Source organism: Populus alba, chromosome 7 (genome assembly GCF_005239225.2).
Source record: "Populus alba chromosome 7, ASM523922v2, whole genome shotgun sequence".
Lineage (NCBI taxonomy): Eukaryota > Viridiplantae > Streptophyta > Magnoliopsida > Malpighiales > Salicaceae > Populus > Populus alba.
Genome location: NC_133290.1, coordinates 11568308 through 11595219, shown reverse-complemented (window position 1 = coordinate 11595219; position 26912 = coordinate 11568308). Strand labels below are relative to the sequence as shown.

General features: G+C 33.4%; 3 protein-coding genes and 1 long non-coding RNA gene across 4 annotated transcripts; 3 read left to right on the top strand and 1 right to left on the bottom strand.

Moving 5' to 3' along the window:
• Positions 1-2134: 2134 nt before the first annotated feature.
• Positions 2135-4042, top strand: LOC118043543 (large ribosomal subunit protein eL30). Its single transcript, XM_035051556.2, has 6 exons — positions 2135-2243; positions 2313-2357; positions 2488-2593; positions 2709-2810; positions 3618-3686; positions 3787-4042. The coding sequence occupies exons 2-6, from the start codon at positions 2337-2339 to the stop codon at positions 3825-3827; spliced, it is 339 nt and encodes a 112-aa protein (XP_034907447.1). The 5' UTR covers positions 2135-2243; positions 2313-2336; the 3' UTR covers positions 3828-4042.
• Positions 4043-7313: 3271 nt separating this feature from the next.
• LOC118043541 (uncharacterized) lies at positions 7314-8127 on the top strand. Its single transcript, XR_004686654.2, has 2 exons — positions 7314-7442; positions 7568-8127. It is a non-coding gene; the product is annotated as an uncharacterized lncRNA (long non-coding RNA).
• A 4574-nt stretch (positions 8128-12701) lies between these two features.
• LOC118043539 (uncharacterized) lies at positions 12702-16992 on the top strand. Its single transcript, XM_035051553.2, has 7 exons — positions 12702-13193; positions 13662-13909; positions 14031-14186; positions 14323-14482; positions 14608-14750; positions 15112-15147; positions 16091-16992. Exons 1-7 carry the CDS (start codon positions 13118-13120, stop codon positions 16841-16843), a joined length of 1572 nt encoding a protein of 523 aa, XP_034907444.1. The 5' UTR covers positions 12702-13117; the 3' UTR covers positions 16844-16992.
• A 2234-nt stretch (positions 16993-19226) lies between these two features.
• LOC118043540 (short-chain dehydrogenase RED1) lies at positions 19227-26086 on the bottom strand. The gene is made up of 3 exons (XM_035051555.2): positions 25481-26086; positions 20391-20550; positions 19227-19744 (listed from the first exon to the last, which is right to left on the bottom strand). Exons 1-3 carry the CDS (start codon positions 25980-25982, stop codon positions 19408-19410), a joined length of 999 nt encoding a protein of 332 aa, XP_034907446.1. The 5' UTR covers positions 25983-26086; the 3' UTR covers positions 19227-19407.
• Between the last annotated feature and the right edge of the window lie 826 nt (positions 26087-26912).

Genomic DNA, 26912 nt, shown 5'->3' with positions numbered 1-26912 from the left:
ATCAATAGGGTATGGTATGTCTTAGTATTTGTTTCCAATTGCAAGCTTGAATGTCTCAAGTGATTACCCATTTGCAAATAATGAGTCTATAATCTGTGTTAGTTTCATCATTCATGGTCTTCTTCTAGGCATGCTTCAGTGCGCAATATAGCAGTTACAAGCACAACACATTGCAGCAATGTTTCAGCGCTGGATGCTTTCCATCTGGTAACGCCTTGACCCTGGAGCGCTGACATACGGCTAGTTAACAAAAACTTCTCATCGCAAAAACCACGTAGCAATCATTGTTCACGCACTTGTTGCTACAGAGGCCTATGAGTTGAGTTGGGGGTGCGTAAACAAGTCAGAAAAACTAATTAAACTAAGGAAGATATATATAAAAAAAAATTAACTGATTAGAAAACTTAATTTTGTCGATCTAGTTTGGTTTCGATTCTAAAGCTTGAAATTGATTAAATTAAATTAGATCAGTTTCAATACCAAATCAAATCTAGGTATGAAAGTTTTTTTTTTCCTCTTCTTTGTGAAACTCTATTCTTTTTGGAGATTTAAGAGTAATATAGATTATTTTTTAAAGTGTTTTTTACTTGGAAATACATTAAAATAATTTTTTATTTTTAAAAATTTATTTTTAATATCAGCATATTAAAATAATTCAAAATATTAAAAAAATTTATATATAAAAAAAATATTAATTTTTAACAAAAAAAACAAGTTTAATCACAATACCAACTTAATTTCTTTTCCTTCCCCAATCACCCTCTCTCTTTTTCTCTTTATAGTCTACACACTTTTCTCTCAAACTCTGTGGTAGCCCTCTTCCACTTCTCTCTTCCCTCTTCTCTCTCTAGTCTTTTAGATATTGTTTGAGAATATAGTTAAAATTATGTTTTTTTTTTAAATTTAATTTTTTTTTGTTTAAAGTTAGTTTTTTTTATATTTTCAAATCGTTTTGATATATTAATAAAAAAAAATATTTTTTAAAAATAAAAAAAATTGTATTTTAATATATTTTCAAACAAAAACATTTTAAACTATAACAACTCTTACATTGCTAAACATCCTCTTAGTTTGGTGTTGTTGGAGATGGGAAAACATTTTTAATACTCTTGCTTTTCAGAATGCCATGAATTTTTTTTGTTTGATTGATATGGCAGTTCGGACCAGTTTACACGCACATCGACTTATCCTATAGGCCATGAAATTAACGACCATGTAAGTCTCCAGTAGCTTTAAGGTTTGTGAGATTCGAACTAGTGATTTATAAAAAGCAAATCTAGAATTTAACCAGTTGAGTTACACCCTCATAGTTAATATATAATAAATTTATACAAGAAATTAGAGAAGACATTCAAATTATCTTTCATGTTCTCTCCTCATGCATTGTGTACGTTATTCTATTACCTTGATTATTATTATATTTTATTTAGAGGATACAACTTAATCCAAAATTAATAAGTATCAACCCAACTTGAATGTGTAAAAATTTATTAAATTTAATAAATAATAAGTAGAATATAAATATTATTAAACTCGATTTAAAACCCATTTGAACCTAACTAAATCTAACATAACACACACACACATATATATATTTGAAGTGTGTATTTGTATAACAAGTATTTTAATATATATTTGATTTATGATAATATTAAGGTATGTATATATCATATCACACACACACACACTTATATATACTATTTAATTTTTTATTTATTAATAAAAAATATTAGATAATGGATATTCATTGGATACCCGAAAAAAACAGGGTAATTTCTCTTTATTGTTGAAATTAATAACAAATAATTAATTGAAAATCTTGATATAGTGATTAATCTAAAAATAAATAAATTAAAGAATCATCTAAAAATAAATAAATAACATGTTAGTTTCACCTTAAAGATACCTTTACACCTTACAAACATATTTTTCATTTGAATAACCATATTATTGATATTATACATCATGATGATTGGGACCCAATTTTTGCTATAGCCTCTTGTTTTTCTTAAACATAACTTCCCCCAACTGGTAAAGCTATAGGGATGTAATTGAACTAAATTTCTCTTTGAGGACTAAATAGATTGAAGCAATAATCAACACACGTGAGCTGCACATGGGTAAGCAAGCCGTTTATAAACTAAAAAACACACAAACCCTAATTCCTTCTCTCTATAACTGCCGCCAAGCTTCTAGTGTTTCTTTCTGCTTCAGATTCTCAATCGCAATAAACCCTAACCACTGTAAGCCCATTTTTACACTTTCTTAGCATTTCAAAAATTCGACCATTTTAACCAAATTTTCTATTCCAGGAAAACTAGCCAAACAACATCGAAATGGTGACGGCAAAGAAAACTGTAAATCCCTTACTCTTTTTTTTTTTTTAATTCCTTTTATTTCACGTGTTTCATTGAAAATCTTGAATATTTGTATTAATTTTTTGTTATCTGTTTTCTGCGTTTTGTTTTGTTGGTATGAATATTATAGAAGAAGACCCATGAGAGCATCAACAACAGATTGGCTTTGGTGATGAAGAGTGGAAAGTACACTCTTGGTTACAAAACTGTGCTTAAAACTCTGAGGAGCTCTAAAGGTGTTTTCTTTTTTCCTTATTACAAGTTTTTATTTCTATGTTTAAGATCTTAATGTGGATTTTTGATTTCTTTTCTGTTTAATTTGAGGTTATTTGGTGATTGGTCATGATGCAGGAAAATTGATTTTATTATCAAACAATTGCCCACCTTTGAGGAAATCTGAGATTGAGTATTATGCTATGCTTGCAAAGGTTGGGGTTCATCATTATAATGGAAGTAAGTGTTTCCTTCGATGAGTTTTATGTGTTTTAGATTCAGCATCTTCTCTAGTATCGGTCGGGTTTTGATAGAAAAGGGTTTTGGTCTAGTACTGGTAGCCATGTATGCCTTTTGTGTCTGTGTATTCCTGCAATATTTTTTTTTCCTTTAAAAAGGTTTTGCAACCTTGACCATGTTTAAAACCTTGACCACACTTTCAGCCAGTGCAGCCGTTGTAGTCTCATTGTTAGACACTTAAGAGTTCTAAGTTCTTATTGGTACATGGAACATATTGTCTTAAACTTACTACAATCTGAAGTTACATGCCTAGACAATCTATGTTAGTAACTTGCACAGATAGCTTTGAGATGACATGTTGACCAATGTAATCATCTGTAGAACTCGTTATGGGCAGTTTGCCTTTAATTTTTTGGTTTTGTTGCACAACCATGCAGTAGCTAGTTCATGCATATAGTTACCTAGGTTTTGCATATTTTTGGGAAGAACTCTAGGAGCACCCAACACTTGGTGCAGGATCCATTTAAAGTCAAGTCCATGGTCAAATTGATATGTGACACATTATAGTTTATACTGTTTTCATTTCCATTTTTCATATGTTGTTTCCATTTTGTTAAAACACTTAAATCATAATGTGATTGTCAATTTGTCTATATGGCTTCATTTAAGAGGGTTTTGTACTGAACTGTGCTTGCACCAAGAATACTGGAGTTTTCCTACATAGTTCTTGCATGGCACCTGAACTAATGATTTTGAAACTGAACTGTCTTCACCTGGCTTAATTCTTGTACTTTTTTCTTTTTACAGATAATGTCGACTTGGGAACTGCTTGCGGCAAGTATTTCCGTGTATCTTGCCTGAGCATTATTGATGCAGGTAATACATGAAAGAAATTATTATGTTTTGAACTTAATATTTTCTATTGGTTGATGCCATTGACATTTGCCTGAATGTCACTCTTTTCTTTGTGGAATAGGTGATTCTGATATTATCAAGACTGTCCCTGGTGATCATTGAGCAGACTTTTCTTCTGGTTCCGTTATTTTACAGCAGAAATATGTTTTATTTCTTTAGATTTTCCCCATCTTTTTTAGAATATTTTGGAGTCTGTAACACTCATCTTTCATCCCATCCTTCAGTTTTGGATTTTATTCCCATCTGTTGTGAACTGCTGTGTACTGAAGTGGCAAATTTTGATTCAGTTATTGATACAGCAAGCTTTTTATTATGAAGTATTAGTTTTCTGAAACTACCCATCTAGATATACCTCTTATCAAACACGATTTTAGTGCAACAGTTAAAAAACGAAAAACTTCGTTGATTCTCATTTCCATTCTATTAACAGCTCTGTGGGTTCAATTTAGTATCGCATTTCTTCGGTAGCTTTTGGTTAGACATGTGCATGGTGAACTAGCAATGGTCAACCCAATGGCTGCAGTCTTTATGTGTTGGCTTTCCTGGTAAAGCAATCTGGTACATGAGAAAGTTTGACCAGCATTATCAAGGCTCTTGCGCTTCTAGAGAGGGGTTTGTACGAGTAGAATTATTTTCCGGCGCATAATCATCTGTTGACGATCTTCCCCCATTATTATGATATTTGGCGATTCCATCTGTGATGCATGTTGCCTCATTTCGGTTTTTGGATGAATGTGTTAATTTTACAGAAATCACATTTTAGTCGAAAAGTAGGCGATGATAGGATTAACAAACACTAATTGTTTATTATGATATTCCTGATTTTTATATCCTATCCCATAATGATGTACGTGAATGTAATGTCATGCTAAAATTACCCTGCATTTTACTCCATTTTAACCCCGACTTCTCCGACAAAGATTAGGGTTTTTTTATGGTAGTTATGGCTGTCCTTCAAATATGTCATCAATTGCATGATTCTAGAAGCTCATTTACCCATAGTTTTGAAACCCGACCCGGTTATTGACCCGGTCAAGTGATCGGGTCACGGGTCAGGTGGGTTGACCCGGGTTAACCCGGGTCAACCCAAAAAAACTATATAATAAAAAAAAACAATTAGTATTTGCTTAAAAAACATTATCTTCATAAGAATGAATCCATTTCCCAACATCAACAGAACCCGAACGAGCACAAATAGGCAGAACAGAAACTACGGTTGCCTCATCCGGCTTAAATCCCCAATCCCGCATATCATGAAAAAGTCCTAAAGCTTCACTATCCCGCAGACTTTGTGCTAGGCAAGAAATCATGATATTCCACGAAACAACACTCCACTTTCTCATCTGTGTAAACAAACACAACCCCATGTCATCATCCCCTCTCTTACAAAACCCACGAATCATCAAATTCCAAACAATCACATCTCTTTGATACATTTCATCAAACACTTTCTCAGCATCTTCCATTACCCCACAAGAACTATACAACTCTATAACCCCAATTCTTATTGAGCTAAAACCCTCGAACCCAACAACAAGAACCTCCTTGTGTATACATTTCCCAAGTTGAAGCACACCAAGACTTGAACACGCCTTAAGCAAAGGCGCGAGCGTGTACTCATCCGGCCAAATACCTCAATTTTTCATTGAAGAAAACAAACGGAAAGACTCTTCAAAGGGTCCATTTAAAGAATACCCTTTAATCATTGCATTGAATAGGATTATAGTGGGGTTCTGGGTTTGCTTAAAAATTCAATTCGCATAGGCCATTTTGTGCGGAATCTTCTCCTGGCATCACCAATCTAAGCTCGATGATTGCACTATATGCCAATGATGTTCTTTGTCGGGTTGCGCTGGGAAGGGATTTCTCTGGAGGAGGAGAGTATGATCGGCACGGGTTCCAAAAGATGCTTGACAATTTTCAAGCATTGCTTGGAGGATTCAGTCTTGGAGACTATTTTCCTTCGATGGAGTTTGTGCACAGTCTAACTGGAATGAAATTGAAACTCCAGTACATAATAAATTGACCGGGTCTCACCCGGGTTTGGCCGGGTTGACCGGGTCCCGGGTTGACCCACCGGGTCAACCGGGTTTGACCGGGCCAATTCCCAAGCGGGTTTTGGCCTCCACCCGGACCGGTCCCGTGCCCGGGTCGGCCGGGTCCCGGGTCGACCCGCCGGACCGGTCCGGGTTTTAAAACTATGCATTTACCGTTACACTAACTAGTTGTTAGCCTTGGAAGATAGTGGAGTCAAATGTACCGTTACACTGACAATTGTGTTTTTTATTTTTTATGCAAATGGTCTAGTTGAAGTGAGTTTGTAACATGTCCTTATAGTTTATTTTCTATCTTATGGCCTCTTCCTTTTTCTTTGGTGACTTCGAGATTGTTTATTTTTGTGTTTTAAAAATATTTTTGAAAATTTTGATTTTTTTTTTTAAAATTAATATTATTTTTTATATTTTTATATTATTTTAATGTACTATCGTTAAAAATAAATTTTAAAAAATAAAAAAATATTATTTTGATTTATTTTTAAATAAAAAACATTTTAAAAAATAATTGTTATTACAATATCAAATAACCTCTTAATCTTCTTAATCTTTCATCCAGGTTGTAATTTTTTTTTCATAACATTGAGTCTCATGCACAATTGATTTTGTTAATTTAAATGGAAAAAAAAATATTAAAATAAGGATAAATAGAAATTCAATTATTTTATAATGATAAAATGGATATGATAAATTGAAAACCCATCATATTAGGAATTTAAACCAATTGGCATCAACTTACCAACTAAACTTTTTGTTTTTTATGAAATTCATTTGTTATTATTATATTATTGGTGATGAATCAGTTTTTTCACATTTTAAATAAACAATGTAATGACTTGTATGCCCTTAAGAGTAAAAAGAATTAAAACTAGGGTTAAGAGCTTTTTGCTAATTGAATACACAATAAAATAACCACATTACCTATAAAAATATAAATAAAACTTACGGTTAGGGGCACTTAGATCTTTTCTATATGGTTTTTTTGTAATTATCTATTTTGAATACGGAGTGATTTAATATTTAAATAAATATAAAAATAATTAAAAAAAATATTGAATGGTGTGTTTGTAACACGTCACAAAGTGAAGAACCCATGCTTTTTAGGCGACACATAACCATACCCAAACACTGCTATCCACAATGCGTTGGAAGCAGAGCATCGTTATTTTCATGGTAGTGAGATGCATGTTCATGATGGAAGCGCAGTTTATGATTTTTTTTTTTTAATTTTGCTCTCTTTTTGCCCAAAAATTCTTGCTAGCCCTTTCAAAAATTAATTGTTTTTCAATTTATATTTATATTAAATTTAGTCTTCGGACTTATTTGATATTGTGGTCAAAACACTATTTGCCTAAAATTTGAATTTTTTTTAATTAAGATTATATTTTTTAGTATTTTTGAATTATTTTAATATACCAATATCAAAAATAAATTTTACAAAATAAAAAATTATTTTAAATATATTTTTAGCAAAAAAACATTTTAAAACAGAACTTCTAACACACTCCAAACATATACTTCATTCTTTTAATTACTTTTTTTTTCTTCATTTTTGTTCCTAGCATTTTATTTGATTACTGAGTTTGGGAAAGTGCTTCCTGCGGAGCTAAAAACTGTAGTTGAGAAGGTGATGACTGTTGGCAAGATTGCAGTCTCTAGATTGGTAAGATGTTAGTTGAGCATTGACAGAGGTATAAGATGCCATTGATATGCTTAATGGTGTTGTGTCTTTTAAGAAAGTTGGATCGATGATTAGGATTATTAAACTCGTGTTTGCACAATAACCAGGTGAATTATACAAGAAGAAAGGAAAGTATTTGGGTCACGTTCCCGGAGCTTCAAAGAGGTAATTCTTGGAGAAGATGCTCCTCCACCCTGGGATTTCAGCAAAAAACGTTCACGCTCCGTCAAAATTACAAAACGAGATTCACGATCCACTAGAGCGGTCAGACCAAGGAACTAGAGGACGAAGAGAATCTTTCGAAACAAAGCATTGGGAAACTTAGATCACTTGAAGTAGAGTGGTGCTTTTGTCTCTGTTTAAAGAAGCTCTACACGAACAGGTATCTGATTGTATCATCACCTTAAGTAGCTGTGTAATGTGAATTATCAACTTATGCATAATTTGCCATCATATGGAGTGTTTGGGTAGAGAGGAACTCTAGAGAATCTGTGATAAAATTGTTATTTGGCCATTTTATAGAGCAAAGTTGCAGGGGCTTCTAATGGAGTTTCTCCGGCAGATGTTCAGCGTGATTGAAATGCTCTTCTAGTATTCTTCTATGGATTTTTCCAGCGTGTTTGTGAATGAACGAAAGCACATGTTTATGCAATTCTATTCGCTTAAATCTTGACTTATTTATGTTAGCCGTTTTGAATGCTATGTGCCTTTGCAGTGATCTGATTATACATGCTTGACTGCTGACATCTCTTGACCCTGAACATGCTATTACTAATCTCTTGGCATGCCTATAAGAGAATGCATATCCTCGCTTGTAATGCTCAAGGAAATGACCATTCTTTCTTGGCATATCCATGACCAATATTTCTTGGATTTAATTTTAAGAAAGGACTCAGTTTTCATGGGTTTAATCACATTTAACGTCTTGGATTCTAATCTCTCTACACCTTTTAGATGTATAAAAATCCTCCAAAGAACCCACTATATTCGTATCAAATATTAATATAGATGTAAGAGATATTTATCCCTCATTAAATGCAATTAGGGTAAGATTACATCTTTTAAGTGTATAAAAGTTTTTTAAGGATCCATCATATTCTCATCAAACATTAATATAGATATAAGAGATTGCTATCAGGATAAAATTACACATTAGACCCTTCTTTTCACAAAAAAAAAAAAAAAAACTCATAAGCTATGAATACATCATGAGACCTCAAAACAAAGATTCATAATTTTCATTCTCTATTAAATATATATTTTCAGAGCATTTTTCTTTAGAATATTATTGCATTTTTTCTCTCTAAAAAGATATTTATTTCAGTATCAGAGAGTCTCCATCTCCACGAAAGAAGGCTTTTTGCATGTATTAGTTAGATGCCGTCTTTGCCTGCCAAGAACAACGCATATGCTAAAAAACACCTTGATTAAGGATAATAAATAAAATTATTAGAATCAATTGATTAACAAATTATCCAACTTGAGAATTATATTTCTAAACTACTTGGATATTCTGGGACTTCATCACTGGTGAAACTGTTTACTTGATTCCTTCCTTGGCAGTCTTATGATTTTCTGGAAATAATAATGTATGAGACTGATCAATCTATATCATAAATACTAGCCTATGAGCTTGTGGAGTTACGCTGAACTTTCATCAACAATAGCTGAAAGGCGTCTATAACTCTTAGTCAAAAGTTCGTATCTTCTGACAATAAGTATTCTGGAGTCCGAGTGGATCTAATAATTCTGGATCCATTGTACTCTGATTAATTTGGGATGCATCTGATAAAATGTCAGAATATGAAATTGTAAAAAGACTCTTTGCCTGTTGCCAATGGCCCTTGATTCAAACAATAACAACATCAGTATTCGCGTTCTCTTTTGACACCTTGTTCTGGAAGCTCAGCTAATATCCCTTTGGCATTACTGACAGAGAAAAACAGAGGCCTGCACATTCTCATAACACTGAAATTCAATGGTTTTCACAATTTTGAATGCTTACAAGGCCAGTAAGTATGCTCTTAAACTACTTTGCAATGTGGGCCGTCCAGATGTAATCAGTTCAATAAGCTCTGATTAATTTGCCAAGCATTGCTACTCAGAAACCCTAATCCCAGGCCTGTTTTGCCATCTAGACTCGTGTTTGTCCCCATCAGGGTTACACATCTTCATGTTATGATGATGATTTTGAACCATTTGTTTTATTCAATTATTTTTTTTTGGTCAATATCTGGCTGCACATGCACAAGTAGAGGAAGCCGGCACATGTGAAGCCGGCTTAACGATGAAGACCTGTTTGGTATTGTCACCATCTTTAAAAAAAAAAATATTTTTTTATATTTTAGATTTTTTTAATGATTTTAGATCTTTTGAGGTGTTGATATAAAAATTTATTAAAAAAATTATTTTGATTTGTTTCTATATAAAAAATATTTTGAAAAAATAACTATTATTAACTACCGTAATACCAAATACCAATAAAAAAAATATGTATCAAAAGTATTTACCACAATAACAATGCCGAACAAATCAGTATACAAAAGCAGGACAAACACCTATAAATAGTTTAAGGTTTTCAATTTCATTTTGTTCCAGCTACAGCTAGAATGACTGATATGCCTTGTATTATTTTAAAAGATAGAACTGGAATAAATTTTATCTTACTCAACATCTCGGGTCATTTTAGATTTCTTTTCTAAATTCCAGTTGAGATGTTACAAGATTATTTCATTCGTTACATTACATACAAAAGTTTGACAATTTATTGCACCCATTATTTGTAAAAAAGAAAGAAAAAAGCAAAACGTGAAGTTTTAATGAACTAAAAGGTGCACCTAAGTAAAGGTTGTGCTTAAAATGAATTTAAATGTCTGTTTCAACTTATACATAGTAAACGTGATTTCAGAATCTCTGACATGTATAACTAAAATTTTATGTTTGAGAGTGTGATTATTATTATTTTTTAAAGTGTCTTTTATTCAGAAAAACATGTTAATAATATTTTTTTTATTTTTTAAAAATTATTTTTAAGATCAGCACATTAAAATAATTTAAAAATATTTAAAACACATTAATTAAATTTTTTTTAAAAAAAATACTTTTAAAACACACTACCAAACACGCACTAGCAAATTTGTTCTTAATAAATCAGCAGGGTTTCTACATTTCTATCCCTTTTCTCCATGGCCTTGTATTCCAAATAGAACTGCTCTTGTCTTGTATCCTACTCAACATGCTATGAAAATAAACCGACCACCTATATAACCAATTGCTTTCTCTTCTTCTTGAGCTCTTGCTGTCTCTCTGGTGTGCCTTCAGCAAGATGGGAGAATGTCATCTGTCATATGAGAGCAGCAAGCATCATAATTGGATGGGTAAAAGAAGAAGCTACAGACAATTGGAAGTAGTGATTGAAAATACAAATGGAATTCCTGATAATGATGCGTAACACTCAGAAACTTGTTTGGAAAAGTTTTTCTTGTTTTTTTTTCCTCGAATGTTGGGATAGTTTCAATGTCAGCAAATATAGAATGACAGAGCAACCTTGGATACTTCTGTTTTCCGTTTTCGTGATGATTAATTTTAATGGCGATGTCCAAATCTGTATAAGTTTTTTGAAACTTTTGCTGTCGTATTTGACATCATGGAATTATAATCTTTATACCGTCTTTCAACAAAATGAAACTGGATGGAAGTGGGGCTTACTGTAGCTCTCAAAGAACAGGGAGGAACTCTTAAGCTGTCCCTTTTGGACTGTGGATGTCATGTGAAAGAGATTACCATCCAATTAAATGGTAAGAAATCGTCCTCTGATCTGTAATCCAAGATTTCCTTGAAGAGAAGTTGTTTGTCTTTGTTTCAGTATGAGAATTGCACATATCATTTCGCGGTGAGTGGATTTTTTTTCAACAGTTGCATTTGATAGAAGAACACTAATGTTTGAGAAATTGTTCCCATACGTAGTGGATTTTAGTGTTTATTGGAAAGCTTACTTGAATGAAATGAAGATTTCTTAAATGTCCATAAAATGACCAGCAGCAGCTGTGATTTCATTGACGCTGCCATGTTTTTGCTTTCAGTCCCCTTTTCATGAATTTACATTTGCTCCATTTCTTGATTTTTTTTCCTGCTGCGATCAGCTTGCTGACATTTCAAAATGCTTTTCGCTCTTGTTTTTTACGTTCTCTTACGTTTACGACCGCTGCTAACAATTCTGTTTTGTTGCATGCCAGCTACCTTTCAGGTGCCCGGGTTGCTCTTCTGCACGGTGTCGATCTCACTGGCGGCCTCCTTGTGCGCTTCTCTCCTATCAAAACTGCCGCCCCCTATGGCAACAATTCCGGCAGCTTTTCCCAGCCAGACCCCCTTGGCATCTCAAGTTTCGCTTGCAAACCACGTATTTTTTGGCCTCGCCAAGGCATTTTTTTTAATGTTTTTATCACCGTTGATGTTTAGGCAAATGTTGATGCTCTTAATTTGATCTCCAAGCTCATGCTCTCCATTAGTTTGCTGCTTTCAACATTTTTTTCCCCAACGGTACTTATTCACTCCGTCCACGGTCAGGGAGCCATCTCGCTGCAGCGCGCGAGCAACACAACTAATGAATTAACTGTATTTGAATAAATTTTTTATAAAAACAAAAATAATTTATTATTAGCACTGATAATTAATGAATGAAAATAATTAAAATAAAAAAAGAAATTTAATATAAGATACACACACACATGCATTTATATTTTATTTCTCCTATAAAAATTAGCTTTGTGTATTAATATTTAATCAAGTTAACAACTCATTTTGGATTTATTATTTTATATTTTTTTCATTTATAATATAAGTAGACACAACATTTTTTTTTATACTCAATTAAAAAAATTATAATACATTAAAAAATATCCACAACATAATTATTAATATATTCTTTTTAAGTTGGGAATTAATTTAAAATTATACCTGTAGCGTAGTACAAATAAATTTAATTAATATTGCTCCTGTATATTTTTAATTAATATTTATAAGTTTATCATTTTATATATATTTTTAATTTATTTCATTTAATGTTAATATTAATTATTTTTCATTTAAAAAAATCATAATACAATAAAATTGCACTTTACAATTTAACTTGAAATTCTACCGGTACATATCACACGGCTTCTAAATCTAGTTTTCACTAGCCAATTCATTTCCTTTTATTTTGTAAGGTTTTTTTTTATATACAAAGTACCAGAAAAAACAAATCTATAACTACCATCCCCTTTCTTTTATTTCCTGCAATGTCGTCGTTTCACCCTTCTCTCTTTATTTTAGAACTTTAGGGTTTGTTATTTACTATCTTCGATCTGTTGTTTCCATCTCTCTCTTTGTCTAATTCATATCCCTCCCTTCTTCTCTCTATTTGCTCAAATTTGGTATACTCTAGGAAATTCTTTTGGGCAATTGAAACAACCCTTTTCTTCCCTGCTAAGATTTAGGGCTTAAAGATTGGAATTTTCACCAGTTTGGATAGTTGTAGCTGTGTTTTTATGATTGTAACTTCTTGTTTTCAATTGGATTTATAAAGGGTCTTGCTTAGTTTCAGCAATTGAAGTGTTTTCTTTTAGGGTTTGGTGGTGCCGTGGTGGGGTTTAGCGAAAGTCACTGTTTAGGGTGATATGGATAGTGTATTTAGTGAAGAGATACTTGCAGATAAGCTTTCTAAGCTCAATGGCACCCAGCAGTGTATTGAAAGTATCCTTCCTTTTCTTGTTTATTGAATTAATGAATTCCTGCAGCTTTATTTCAGTTCTTTGTATATGCCTAACAAATTGGTAACTTTTTGCGATTTAAATTGTATTTTATTCTGCTTCTGGACATCCCATTATTTGTAAGCAAGAAATTGGTCACTACATTAAAATAGTGTTTACCTCGCGGGGAAAATTCTGCCTGCCTTCAATACTGTCCGCTGTGATAGAACTGATTCTGATTTTAATAGTTTTATCCTATGTTTGTTTTGAGTTTCTGGATCTATTTCAAAGTCATTGCTTGATGTATTTGAGGTCTGACTTTGATTCCTTTTCATTTGGCATTTCTACTTCAATGTTCATCAAGTTAGAGAAATGGTTCTGGCAAGTCCATCTCTGACTATCCCTGTTTCTTACAGAGAATTTTGATTATCTATTGACTTGGAATGGATGTTACCTTAACTTTATTGTATAGCTTTGTCCCATTGGTGCATCTTTCACCGAAGCAAAGCAGAATCAGTTGTAGAGACATGGGATAAACAGTTCCACAACTCAGATATGCTCCAGAAAGTTCCTCTATTGTATCTTGCAAATGACATCCTACAGAACAGTAAGCGGAAAGGAAACGAATTTGTTAAGGAGTTTTGGAAAGTTCTTCCTGCTGCGCTAAAAAATGTAGTTGAGAAAGGTGATGACCGTGGGAAGAAGGCAGTCTCTAGATTGGTAAGATGTTAGTTGAGCCTTGACAGAAGTTTAAGATGCCATTGATGTGCTTAATGGTGTAGTGTCTTTCAACAAAGTTGGAGCATTAGGATAATTAAACTTTTGTTTGCATAATCACCAGGTAAATATATGGGAAGAAAGGAAAGTATTTGGGTCACGTGCCCGGAGCCTCAAAGAGGTAATTCTTGGAGAAGATGCACCTCCACCCTTGGAGCTCAACAAAAAACGTTCACGCTCCGTCAAAATTACAAAACGAGATTCACGATCCACTAGAACGGTTAGACCAAGGACCTTTCATTGTTTCCTTTTCTCCTCCATTTGTTTTTATGGAGGCATGCACTAGTTCTATATTGTCAACCTCTTTTTTTTCTTGATAATGTGTGCCACTGTTTTGTCGTTGCTCTGGAAACTAGAAATTGTCCATCGGAGGTGATGCTGAAAAAATAGTATCGGCATTTCATTTGGTGGTTAGTGAGCAACCCAATGAAGAGACAGAGATGAGTAATTGCAAATCTTCAGTTCGTCGTGTGAGGAAGATGGAGAAAGATGTTGATGTTGCCTGTACTGGTAATGGTAAGAGAGATGAACTTGAAGTTAATATAGAAACAGATTAAAGTGGTTTCTTGGAAATGCTTTCACAGCTTGAGTTTTGACTTTGAAAATTTGTGGGTCTCTGAAGCTCAACTTTTTTTGCTCAGATAAGGATCCAAAACGAAAGACTTTGGCCAAGGAACTAGAGGATGAAGAGAATCTTTTGAAACAAAGCATTGAGAAACTTAGATCAATTGAAGCAAGTAGAGTAGCACTTGTGTCTCTGTTAAAGGAAGCTCTACACGAACAGGTATCTGATTTTATCATCACCTTCAGTAGTTGTTGAAATGTAAATTATTAACTTATGCATAAATTGTCATCATATGGAGTGTTTGGGCTGAGAGGAACTCTAGAGAATCTGTGATAAAATTGTTATTTGGCCTCTCTATAGAGCATATCTGCAGGGGCTTTTGAATGGAGTTTCTCCAGCAGATGTTCTGCAATTGAAATGCTCTTCTCTATTAGTTTTCTTTTCCTGTAGAGGAGGATGTCTTACCCTGCTTGTATTCTTCTCTGGATTTTTCCAGTGTGTTTTTGAATGAATGAGATGCGCAAGTTTGTGGAATTCTATGTGATTAAATTGTGACTTATTTATTTGTTGTTTTTCCAAGGAATCGGAATTGGAGGGAGTTCAAACTCAGATGCAGGTACGTATGTTGTTCATTCTGGACCTTGAATAATTATTCTTTTTTCAATTATTTTATGGTGGGTTCTGATAAACACTGGGCATATGCATAGAATGTGCATGTATGCTGCTCAGTCAATCGTGATCATCTTTGCTGATAAAATAGAGATAATAAATTATGCCATAATACACAATTTAGTTCATTGTCAGCCTTTATGAATGCTATATGCTTTTGCAGTTATCTGATTATACATTCTTGGCTGCTAACATCAGTTGAGACTGTTTTCATGTTTAGTTGGCAGCCGTAAATTTCTGGAAATATAGATGTATGAGATTAATATCTGTATTATAAATATTAGCCTATAAACTTGTTGAGTTAGGGTGAACTTTTATCAACAATATCTGAATGGATTTTTATTAATGTTTAGATAAAAGTTCATACCTTGTGTCATTAAGAGTTTGAGCGGACTTACTAATGGTATATCCTTGATATCCTTTTGTACTCTGAAATTCCAACATATAAAATGTGAAAAAAGATTTTTTACTGTTGCCTATAGCTCTTGATTCAACCAATAAACCTTTGATTTTGTATTGTTCTAAAAGAACATCAGTCTTTGCATTCTCTTTTGACACCTTGTTTTGGAAGCTCAGTTAATACACCTTTTGTATTTCTGTCAAAGAAATACATTGGCCTGTGCATCCCCGTAACATTGACATATTGAACGAGTTTTCACAATTTTGGATGTTTTCAAGGCCAGTATGCTTTGAAGCCACTTTGTAACGTGGGCCCTATAGATGCAATCAGTTCAATGAGTTCTGATTAATTTACTGAGCATTGCTGCTCTGAAATCTTAATTCCAAGTCCTTGGCCATCTAGACTCATGTCTGCCCCCATCAGGGCTATCTATATCTGATGATTATTGAAGCATTTGTATTATTCAATTAAAATTTTTGGTCAATTTCAGGTTGCTCAGACACAGGTAGAGGAAGCCAGCAACATGCGAAGGCGGCTTAATGGTGAAGAATATGTGTCAAAAGCATCTACTGCAACAACAGTATCAGTTGATTCAAATGCAAAAGGAGGACAAACACCTAGGAGGACAGCTGCTGATATTGCTGCTGAGGTTGCAGAAAAGCTTGCAGCTTCCTCATCTTCTCAAATGATTATGCACTCTGTTCTCTCTTCGTTTGCTGCTGAAGAAGCAAAGAATGCTCAATTAACAAAGGCCTACGATTCATTATCAAAACCGGAAAACTCGTTGCCTGTTTCAGATCCAAATGTTTTTATGCCAGCCCAACCGCTTGCTGCTCCAACAACACACTCGTATCAGTCAGTTTTGATGCCCCAACCTTCAATGCAGAATCAGACTCCAAGTGCTCAAGCTCAATTTCACATGCTTCCCAACCAATCCTCTCAGCAATATTTACAGCCAGCAGGAGGGATTATGACCCCATATGCTTATGGTAACATTTCTCCCTTGCCTCCAGGACCACCTCCACCACCACCCCCACCCCCACCCTATATGGTAAGTCCAATGGTGTCCATGGCGCAACAACCATCACAAATACCTCAGCAGCAACAGCTACCATTGGCACAACAGCAGGCCACAATAAACCAGCAACAACCAATGTCTGTAACCCAACAACCCCAGGGTCCTAATTTCAGGCCTCTGCGACCACATGGAATGGTGTACTATGGCCACCCTTCTCATTCTTAGTGAAAAATCATACTAATGGTGTTTTTGTTAATTTTAGCCGGAGGCCAGTTTAATTGATCTTTACGTAGGTACGCTGCTTGTAATTAGCGACCTTCCTCCTTTTCACATGAGTAGGACTTCGAGTAATGAGAAAGTAATCTTTGACATAAGCTCTAGTTGATTTCTATTATGACACATCACATCATACACTATCTAATCGCTATTTATGCATCTTGCCGAGGTTCCAGCACCCAGAAATATGACAAAAGCTACAGATATCTCGACCGGTAAGCACAGATTCTTAGTTAGAGCAAGATTGTTTAACCCTTCAAGTTTTTGTTGTGCACTCATGCGAAGAGGACGGATGGAAAATCTCAAGACTCGTCAACAGCCATTATGCACACACTGGAAACCATAAAATACTCGTTGAAACAAAGGAGACCACGCAGTATCTAGACAGCAAATACAGCTCATTTTATTCAGCTGCAATGCTGATCAAACATTCGTTTGAAAAACAAAATCACCCTGGCAACTGCACCTTTTATCAGCGTCAGCTAGACCTGGCCACCATCTTAGCAAGTATCATCTGTATTTAGAACTACCCTGAACATCTTGCAAAGATGGCCACCTTACGCATTTTAACACTCCAGGGATGGTTGATTGGGGTATAGTCAACATCTGAGCGCACCATTTTATCTTCCACAAAGGCCCTGTCTCTTTCAAAGACAGTCAATACAGCGCTGCTCATTCTCACTACGACACCTGCCCATCAATGAACTAGTAGAGCTCATACGTTTTTTTTTTTTTAAATTATTATTATTTTTTTATTCTTCACATTTGATTTATTAGAATTTTTTTTTTCTAATATCCTTTCTACAAGGGTATCTCAATTTTGTATCTATAATCATAAAATTAACAAATTAAATCGGATTGACTTAGATTTTTTTTCATTGTTTTTTTTTTTAATTAATCTTTTTGTTTTGTCCTTTAACATTAAGTTGTTTAATAATTAATTTTTATATTTTTATTTATATTTTTTAATTGAGTTACTTGATATTATGATCAAGTCATAAATTTAATATGCTAACCTGAATGAGATTGAATCAAAATTTTTTAGCCTTTTTTATGTTGTTATTTTTTTTCCTCATTGCATTTTTTTTATTCATACTTCTCAAACAAAATAAAGTCAATGACTCTTTTGTTTAGGAATGCATGCTTTGTCTTATCATCTTTTTTTACGTTGGAAAAAATTTGGGTCAACCTGTGGCGTCACAGTGCAAGCCCCTATATTATTCAACTATCTATTGAATATTGTTCAATAATATGTACAAGATGTTTCTTGAATTTTAATAAAAAAGAAAATTTTCAAATTTTCAATGAATTATATATAGTTATATAACATAATTATAATTTTTTAAAAATAAAACTTTGAATTGTCATTCAATATATAATTGTTAATATTGTCTTTTCAATAAAATCTAAAATTTTAATTTAATTTATATGAATATAATCAATTCATAGGATAAAAATTGTATAAATTATTTTGTTTAAAGATTTTTTTTTTAATGCTATCAGAACTTGCAAAAAGGAGTCATAAAACTTTTATGAATCCTTTCACTTATACCAAGGATCTCCTACAAAAGAAATACTACGAATATTTAATAATTTAATACAATTCTATTATTTTTTTTGTTTTTATTTGCAACTTTCAAATAGAGTTTTATTAGACAAAGTAAAATACTAATAAAATACTATATTAGTCTTGGAAAGAAGCTTATTATGTGTTATTTAAGATTTTAGGTAGTGTTTAAATAGTCATATATAGTTTTTAAATAAAGATTAACCTATTTTCAGGAATTAATATAATGGTATATTTTAAGAATTTTTCTATGTTATGCTGTTTTATTATTTAGAAGGTAGGGTAGGATTATATATTATTGAGATGAATTACAATGATAATATTGTTTTAATGGTATAATAAGTTAATTAAAAATACTAAAGAATTCATGTTTCTATATACAGTAATGGGTGATCTTCAAAGGTTTAGGCTGATAATTAAAAAACTTTATTCCATTTAACTTTTTAAAATGTTTTTTATTTATAAATATATTAAAATAATATATATTTTTATTTTTAATATTAAAACATTAAAATGATTCAAAAAAAATTAAAAATTAATTTTTTTTTTTAATTTTAATAAATAAACAGATTCAACTTCAATATCAGAAGTAGAAAAAAATTAAATATATACAGCAGCTGGATGTGAAAATACACTTTTAAAATCATCTATTGGGAGACGTAATCTTGCTTGACATTCATGTTGTTTGCCCAAAAATACTTTTATCTTCTAACAAAATCAAAATATTTTAATGGATAATAATTTATAAAAGCACACTCATAGTCAAGTCATAAGAACATATACACACATTTATTCCAACTCAGAGGAGACATTATATCAAATATCCAAAGTAAGAATAAGCAGGGACGACGAGGAAGATGCTTACAAGAATCATGGCGGGGAAATGTGCAATTACGAGGCTTTGTAGACATGCAAAGCTGACCAACTCACTTACATTATGCAGAACTCAGCAATTAAATTTTCGCCTTAGGATAAAATCTTTAACAGAAAGTGGCAAATGGTACATGATTGACATCACAGTGGAGAACTGGCCAATGGAGAACCATGCCGGAGGGTTTTCCTTTAGCACGGCAGCGACCGTCTTCTTCGCAAACTCTTCCGTGGGAGTGGCCTTAAGTCCTTGTGAAAGATGCGCTCTCTCCCGTATTGCTTCTTCAAATGGCCTGTATAACTTCCACTCAGGCATCTGGTTGTAGCTGGCTACGGCAGAATTTCCTATGTTTGATTTAATAGCTCCAGGAACAACATTGATCACACCAATCCCTAAAGGCCTGAGTTCCAGCCTGCATTTAAAATGGGCAATTTCTTACTATTAGCATCGCCGGCATAAAAAATAGAAAAGTTTCCCATGTTGTATAAATATTCAGAACCATCAATGTCTTTTCCTCTTATTCGACTAGAAGAAACATAGCTTTGGATTAATTTCTGGATCATAAATGAATCATAGTCTAATTTGTTCAAATAATTACTATGTATCAAATAACAAAAGAACTAAGATTCTAGTTCTAAAAATGTCCATTTATCTTAATCTGAAGGTGGCAGAAATAAATATTCGTTTACATTGTTGATAAATCAGAAGTTATGCTGAACTGAAGTTTAAGAGAATGGATTATAGATTTGATTCATCTGAATAATCACACTAAGTGCACCAAAAGGCTGTCTCGCAGTAGTAATTTATGAAACTATGCTATCCAGTTCTCTTCATGCACATTAATTGATTATTAGAAGACTTAAGCCAAAGAGTCCTGCACGTTTCATCAGATACGTGTCTAAATGCTTGTGTGCTTAAAAGTGTGCATGTAGGCTTCAGGTTCTGGAAGGGTGGTCCGTACTCTTTGAAACACTTTTGCATTATTCATTTTATGCAGATATGAACCAGACATTTAATAGGAGAAGGTAGGTAACATAGGTATCTCAAAAGATACAAACCTCAAGGTATCAGTTAGTGAATGAAGAGCCGCTTTGGTTGCAGTATAGACTCCAGCCCACGGAACAGGAGCCATAACAGTGACACTTCCAACATTTACGATTTTTCCCTTCTTGCTAGATGCCATGTGAGGAACAACAGCTTGTACCAGCCTCATTGTCCCTACATTATATGCTTGATGTTAAAAAGAACAGGAAAAACAATATCTTTGTATTTCATCAATAGCATGCTAGGTGCTAGCAGGATCAGTTAGGCTGGGAGAGGCTTGAAATTCATACAAACACATCATAGATAACTCAGATGCAAGACACGGATTAATCCATGATTTACAACAATAAACTTGTCTTCGCTGTATTTTCAGGAAGCTCTGTTTATGAATCATGAAGGCTGCACCATGTGTTAAGAGTGTACCAGACAGAATACTGGAGCTTCTGAACAACAAGAATGCAAGGCAGCACATTGTCATCAATACAGTCGTCCCAAGAAATTTCCGTATTGATAGACCGTCTTCAGATATTTTAATATGTGCTGTTTTAGAAGTTTATTAACTAACACGTTTACAAGGTACTGGAGGCTCCTCCTTGTGCAGTTGCAGAAAAGAAAATTCTTTGCCGGCTTAATAGAAAACAAAAGTACAAAATCATTTGAACTCTAGTGCTCTGTGAGGAAAGAAGATGGTAAATAAACTCTTTCTTTATAACACCAAAAGGTGGAGAATAAGGTTTAAATGACTGATGCTGTTATGCTCTTATAGTAACTCCAGTATTAAATGAAATGAAATTGTAGGATGTCTGCAAATCCAACTGAATGTGCCAAAAGGTGCAGTTATGGAATAGCTCGCTTCACACAAACCTCTACAAATGCAAAAAATAAGCTGTACCACAGAGATAAAATAGTTATAAGACCAATTTGAGCCCCGTTCAAGACTCAAGTAGATAGCATAGACCTTCACAATATATTACTGCTCAAGGCAGCCCCTCATACCATGGAGAACAAAAGGTTATCCATACGTTTCATGGATGTCAAGAATAATGAGATATCAATTTATGACGTCTACTTATCGCCAGTATTTGACTTTAGGCTTCATAATTCTCCCCTGAAAATTTACTGCCAGCATCAAATCACATATTACACTTCAATTAATCTTATGATGAATTACTTTCCAACAAAGACCTTTCACTGAAGAATCTAACTTAACTCATGAGGTAGCAGAACCTCAGAAGTTTCCAAAATATCTCAGGTGTTTTTTTTGGGATAAGTGTACCCAAGTTCAAACCTAATGGTAAGACTACCAGGAAAGTTTTATTTTTAATGTATAATCAAAATAGTTGACTACAGAAAACAGCAAGCATTGCAGTTCAGTGTAAAAGAAATAGGTGCCTGTGCATCCTAAATTTACATCATTCATAGCTGTGAGTCATGGTTATTAAAATGGAATAAAGAATTACTGCTAAGAACATGCATGCTTTAACAGAAACAGATCTAAGTGGTGAATCACAGACAGTGACATATACAATAGTGAATCTGTCTGGATTGGAGGTGATGCTGCATCAAGATATTTGGCTTGAGCATCATAATTGTTCTCCCTGGAAATGTTCATAGACAAAAAAGGGAATGGGGAGTGTATGTGCCAAGGTTGTTCCTGATCACTCAAAATTCATGTACATACGCAAAATACATATCAGAGGAATTGTTTGTGTGTCAATGTCCAGAGTGTGCCATGAATATCATGCATCATGAAGAGGGATAAGCAGCTCCAGATGTTCAAACAAACAATTAAATGGTCAAAATTAGGAAAAACAGTTACCAGCAGCAGCAACAGAATCCTGCTAATTTGGTGATGCAAGTGGTTCTAATCAATCAATTAGGAATCGGTCATAATTGGGCTGAGTAGATAGCCTTGCATGAATATTTGTTAACTAATATAACAGAGTTAAGACCAAGAAAAGGCCTGAGATGCACATATAACTTTCTATTCAACTGTTGAATTGCACTCAAATTTAGCTTAGAAAGTCATTTGGGTAAGAATTTGTTAGTAGAACAACTTGATGACATGATGGGGAGGCAAGTGATTCTATTTATGATGATTCATATGACAATGAGAAGGTTTTGCAAGATGATGGCAGTGATATCTTAGTCATCCAAATGAGCTTGCCTACTCCTAATGGTGGTTCAAGCGAGGATTGACTGTGCACTAGCCTCTTCCATTCAATTTGTAAGGTGTGTCACCTGATCATAAACAATAGTAATTATGAGAATGTAGTGTCAATTAGGGTTATAGAGAGTTGTGACTCGAGATAGAAAAACACCTCAAGCCCTACAAACTAAACAGGATGAATCGAGACAACAGGGTAATCATGGACAAACATTATCTTGTTTCATTTTCTATTGTTTTGTTTTCTATAAACAAGATATTTTGATATTGTACGGTATGATACGGTATCTATTGATGCATGTCATTTATCGTTAGGCAAACCATGATAATATAACAGGAATGTTGTACATGACAAACAACATAACATATATACTCTCAGTATAAAGGGGAAGCATTGGCACATAGGAGAGAGATGGTGGCTATTAAGAGCAAAGGTAAAAATATATTGTTTTTATCCCAATTTATGGAATACAAAAAGGATAGCGTAGAGAATCAAAATGATTTGAGAAAGGGTATAATTAACAAGTCATTGACTTCGGTTTACTTTATCTAAGTCGACTACTTGTACAGTGCCAACACACCATTGGTCAATGGAGCACAAGAATGCCAACATTGCTTTTAATGGTTGGCAACAATGACAACGTTGTTGGATGGATGAAAAAAACTCGAGAATGAGTTCTTTCCAACTTGAGAAAATTGATATAGGGCATTCTAATCATTCAGTTCTGGATCTGCAACGATTGGATTACACGGATAGCCTTACAAGGATATTTATGGACCAATGAGATAGGACTAAGCCCAATAAAAGACTTTGGTTACGCAAAGTGATTAGTCTAGTAAAAAAGACCTATCACTTTCAACCCGAGACCATGCTCAAATTTGACTAAGAGGGTCCAAATGCCCAACCTCATAGGAGAGTTGGATAGTTATAACCACCTAAGGCTCGGAACACCTATAAATTAGACCAAAAACATGTTGTTTGGCCCGATTTTTTTTTTTTATTATTTCTCAGTGTTTAGGATTTTTATTATTTTTTCCTTTGGACTTTTAGTTTCCAATCTTATTTAGGTAGGTTTTTGGGTTTATTTAGGAATTGTAAACCTTTTAGAGCATAGTTTTTAAACTCGACCTGGTGATCGACCTGGACCAAGGCCCGAGTCATGAGTTTCCTGTGTCACTGGGTTTTGATTGGGCCACCCGGGTCAACCCTAATTTTTTTTATAGATCAAAACGATGTCGTTTTGGTTATAAAAAAAAAAATAGTCAACGAGTTGCAACCGACTTTTTGACTATGTCTTACCGGGTCAACTGGGTCACCAAATCAACCTGTCAGGTCACCCGGGTTTTTGACTTCCCTTTTTTTTTTTCTTAAACCTGGCTCGGTTCTAGTCCCGGATCAGCCAGGTCTCAGGTTGACCCACCGAGTCAGGCCGGGTTTTAAAACTATATTTTGGAAAGATAGACTTCTTGAAGAGAAAATATATAGCAATAAAAATTCAAATTAGAATTTGTGTGCAGAGACCCTTTTTAACATGATTTTGTGTTTTTGTGCTTGTTGTCTTTCTTTTGTTATTTCAGAATACTGCAGTCCCATAGTTTATAAGTTAAATCATGTGAGGCAACACTGCCACGGTCCAAATGCATAACTTTACTTGAGTCCAAGACTATCACGGTTAGACAAAAAAACCAAGGCACCAGAAACCACATTTGCTCGCTCACACACAAACAGGATTTAGCATCAGAATCAATAACAAGATCCAAACAAAAAGAGTCCTAGGATGCAATTTAAAAGAGTAAACTGTATACTGACATTGTTTGATTTGCGAGATTATAGAAGTAAATATAATCATTAGTGCATCGTGTACCTCATATTACAATGAAAAAAATGAGAACCTAGGAAATTGAAAACCAGTTACATTTCAAGTCTGCTATTGAAATCCTTCAAAATGTGGTTAGGACAAATGTTCTTAGATGGAGGAAGAAATTTCCAGTCATTAGCTGAATATTTCAGAATTATTACGGGAAACAGAGAAGAATCACCAATATGAACAACAATATAGAATTTCAAGGCCCATTAGGCCAACCTAGCAAGAAATCAGTTGAATAGGTTAAGTGATCTTGTTGCTTGACTTTGAATAAATTTTCAGCTTGCTTTCTTTTCCATTTAGCTTGTACTCTGTTTACTTTTTCCATTTCCTTCCTGGTTTTCTTTCAATTTGATATCAATATATATATAAAAGAATAAATCAGTTGCTGATACTGATCTTCATAATTGAAAATCCCCCGTCGGCCATTTTTAGACTACTTTAAGAGAACAGAATAGCAGTTACCAATTCCATAGTTTTAAGGTTATCAGATTCTAATTGATTGGGTTTTTGGCAAAAGCAGAAAGAATCAGCAGAAAAAGATCTGGATATTTACTCAGCACCTAGGGGATAAGATCATAAAATCAACCACCAATTCCAGATCTCACATATTCAAGTTGAAATTCAACCTAATTATGCTGTTCATGTACAAATCACAAACCAAATATTCAAAACCATCTTAGCTATCATGACTCCTATCAATCTGCACCATAAGAATTAGAGAGAGAGGGGACCTCTATTAAGATACATTTCTAGAGGAAACACCCAAGATTCCTTGCTTCTCATGATTAACTATATATGTTAAGAGTATTTATGTTTTGCACAGTCTGGAACCTAACAAGAACTCCAAAGTCCCATTTACAAAATGGCGTATAAACAAATCAAGACAGAGAAACCCAGCAATTTAGACAAAGGGGGTGACGAAAACAGTAAACGAAATCCAGATGCACACATCAATTCAAAAAAGAGCAAAACAGTGAAAAGGGCAAAAAGGCATAAGAAGAAAACATCAAAAGAAACACAGATTAATGAAACAAACAAGAGGAGAACTAGATGAGAAGAAGAAGATTACCATAGACATTGGTATTGAAAGTGTTTTGCATAGCAGATAAAGGAACCTCAGCAAGAGGGCCAACACATTGAATTCCAGCATTGTTAACCAAGATATCCACTCTACCATATCTTTCAACAACGTTTGACACAACATGCTGCACACTTTCATCTGACAAAACATCCAATTCTTGGAGATAAAATCTCTTATCTTGATCAAGGTCTCTCATGGAAATCAAAGACCTGGCTGTGGCCACAACAAGGCAGTTGTTGTTAGCAAATTCACGAGCCAAGGCATGGCCTATACCTCCTTGAGTGCAACCAGTGATCAGAATCACTTGTTGGCCATAAGATTCCATTGAATTACTACTCACTTGGGTGGTTTTTCTGATAGGTAGCAGGCTTTGGCAGTTGAAAAATTTAGATTGAAAAGGAAAGATTTTGAGGGCATTTATAGGAAGTGAATGAGAAGTAAAAGGTGCGTCTTCGTTGTTTGCACAATGTGAAGTGAACAAGGCTGCCATTTTTAAGCTGTTTTTATTTTTACATATATTATTAATTTTTTCGAAGTGAGTCCGTGTGTCACTTCTGACAGTTGATACGGCACTGCAATAATGGAGAAGTAGCTACTTTTCTTCTGTGTATCAAGAGATATCGTTCCGTCTATCTTTATATTTTAATGCTTTGATAGAAATTGTTTTTAAAATATTTTTATTTTAAAAATAATTTATTTTAAAAAATTATTTTTTATATTAGTATATGAAAATAATCTAAAAATATAAAAAAATTAATTTAAAATTAAAAAAAAATCAATAAATCTCAAAACTATGATTACATTATAATATCAAACACTATTATTATTCTAGACCGTACCATGAGCCCATATTTTTTTCTGAAAAAAATAAAAATATGTACTAATTTTTCAAATTTATGATACATATTATTAAATTAGAAGTATCATTTATAAATAATAATAATAATAATAAAGAAGCATAATCCCAAATAAATTAAATACTAAAGAATAGAACGAGAAAAAAAAATAACAACACAAAATGATCTTTAAAATATTAATTAAAAAAATAAAAGTGAAAATAAAATAAAAGGAAACTAACAAATTATAAAGAAACATAATGCCATAAAAAAAATAAGAATCAAATTGAAAACACTAACATACCATAAACTTAGATTGAAAAATATATTGAAAACTAATACAATTTTTATAAAAATTTCAAGAAAAAAAATTAAAAAATCAAAATAATAAGGATCAAATTGAAAAAAATAAATAAATGACAAATCGGAATTGAAAGACTAAATTTAAAAGAAATAAAATTTTTACAAAATGATCAAGAATAAAATTAAAAAATAAAAGAAAAAGGACATAAAATTTTAATTAGAGGGTTAAATTGACAAGAAAAATAACTCCATAAAAAAAAAATAATTTAAAAGAGTGAGGA

Bases quoted from the DNA above. Each gene is read 5' to 3' on its own strand.
- LOC118043543 (XM_035051556.2), top strand. From the start codon at position 2,337: ATGGTGACGGCAAAGAAAACT. The intron at 2,811-3,617 runs GTAAGTGTTTCC...TTCTTTTTACAG, and splicing joins GGTTCATCATTATAATGGAA to ATAATGTCGACTTGGGAACT. The intron at 3,687-3,786 runs GTAATACATGAA...TTTGTGGAATAG, and splicing joins CCTGAGCATTATTGATGCAG to GTGATTCTGATATTATCAAG.
- LOC118043539 (XM_035051553.2), top strand. From the start codon at position 13,118: ATGGATAGTGTATTTAGTGAAGAGATACTTGCAGATAAGCTTTCTAAG. The intron at 13,910-14,030 runs GTAAGATGTTAG...CATAATCACCAG, and splicing joins AGAAGGCAGTCTCTAGATTG to GTAAATATATGGGAAGAAAG. The intron at 14,187-14,322 runs GTTAGACCAAGG...TCTGGAAACTAG, and splicing joins ATTCACGATCCACTAGAACG to AAATTGTCCATCGGAGGTGA.
- LOC118043540 (XM_035051555.2), bottom strand. From the start codon at position 25,982: ATGGCAGCCTTGTTCACTTCACATTGTGCAAACAACGAAGACGCACCT. The intron at 20,551-25,480 runs GTAATCTTCTTC...CATATAATGTAG, and splicing joins TTTCAATACCAATGTCTATG to GGACAATGAGGCTGGTACAA. The intron at 19,745-20,390 runs GTTTGTATCTTT...TTTTAAATGCAG, and splicing joins TCACTAACTGATACCTTGAG to GCTGGAACTCAGGCCTTTAG.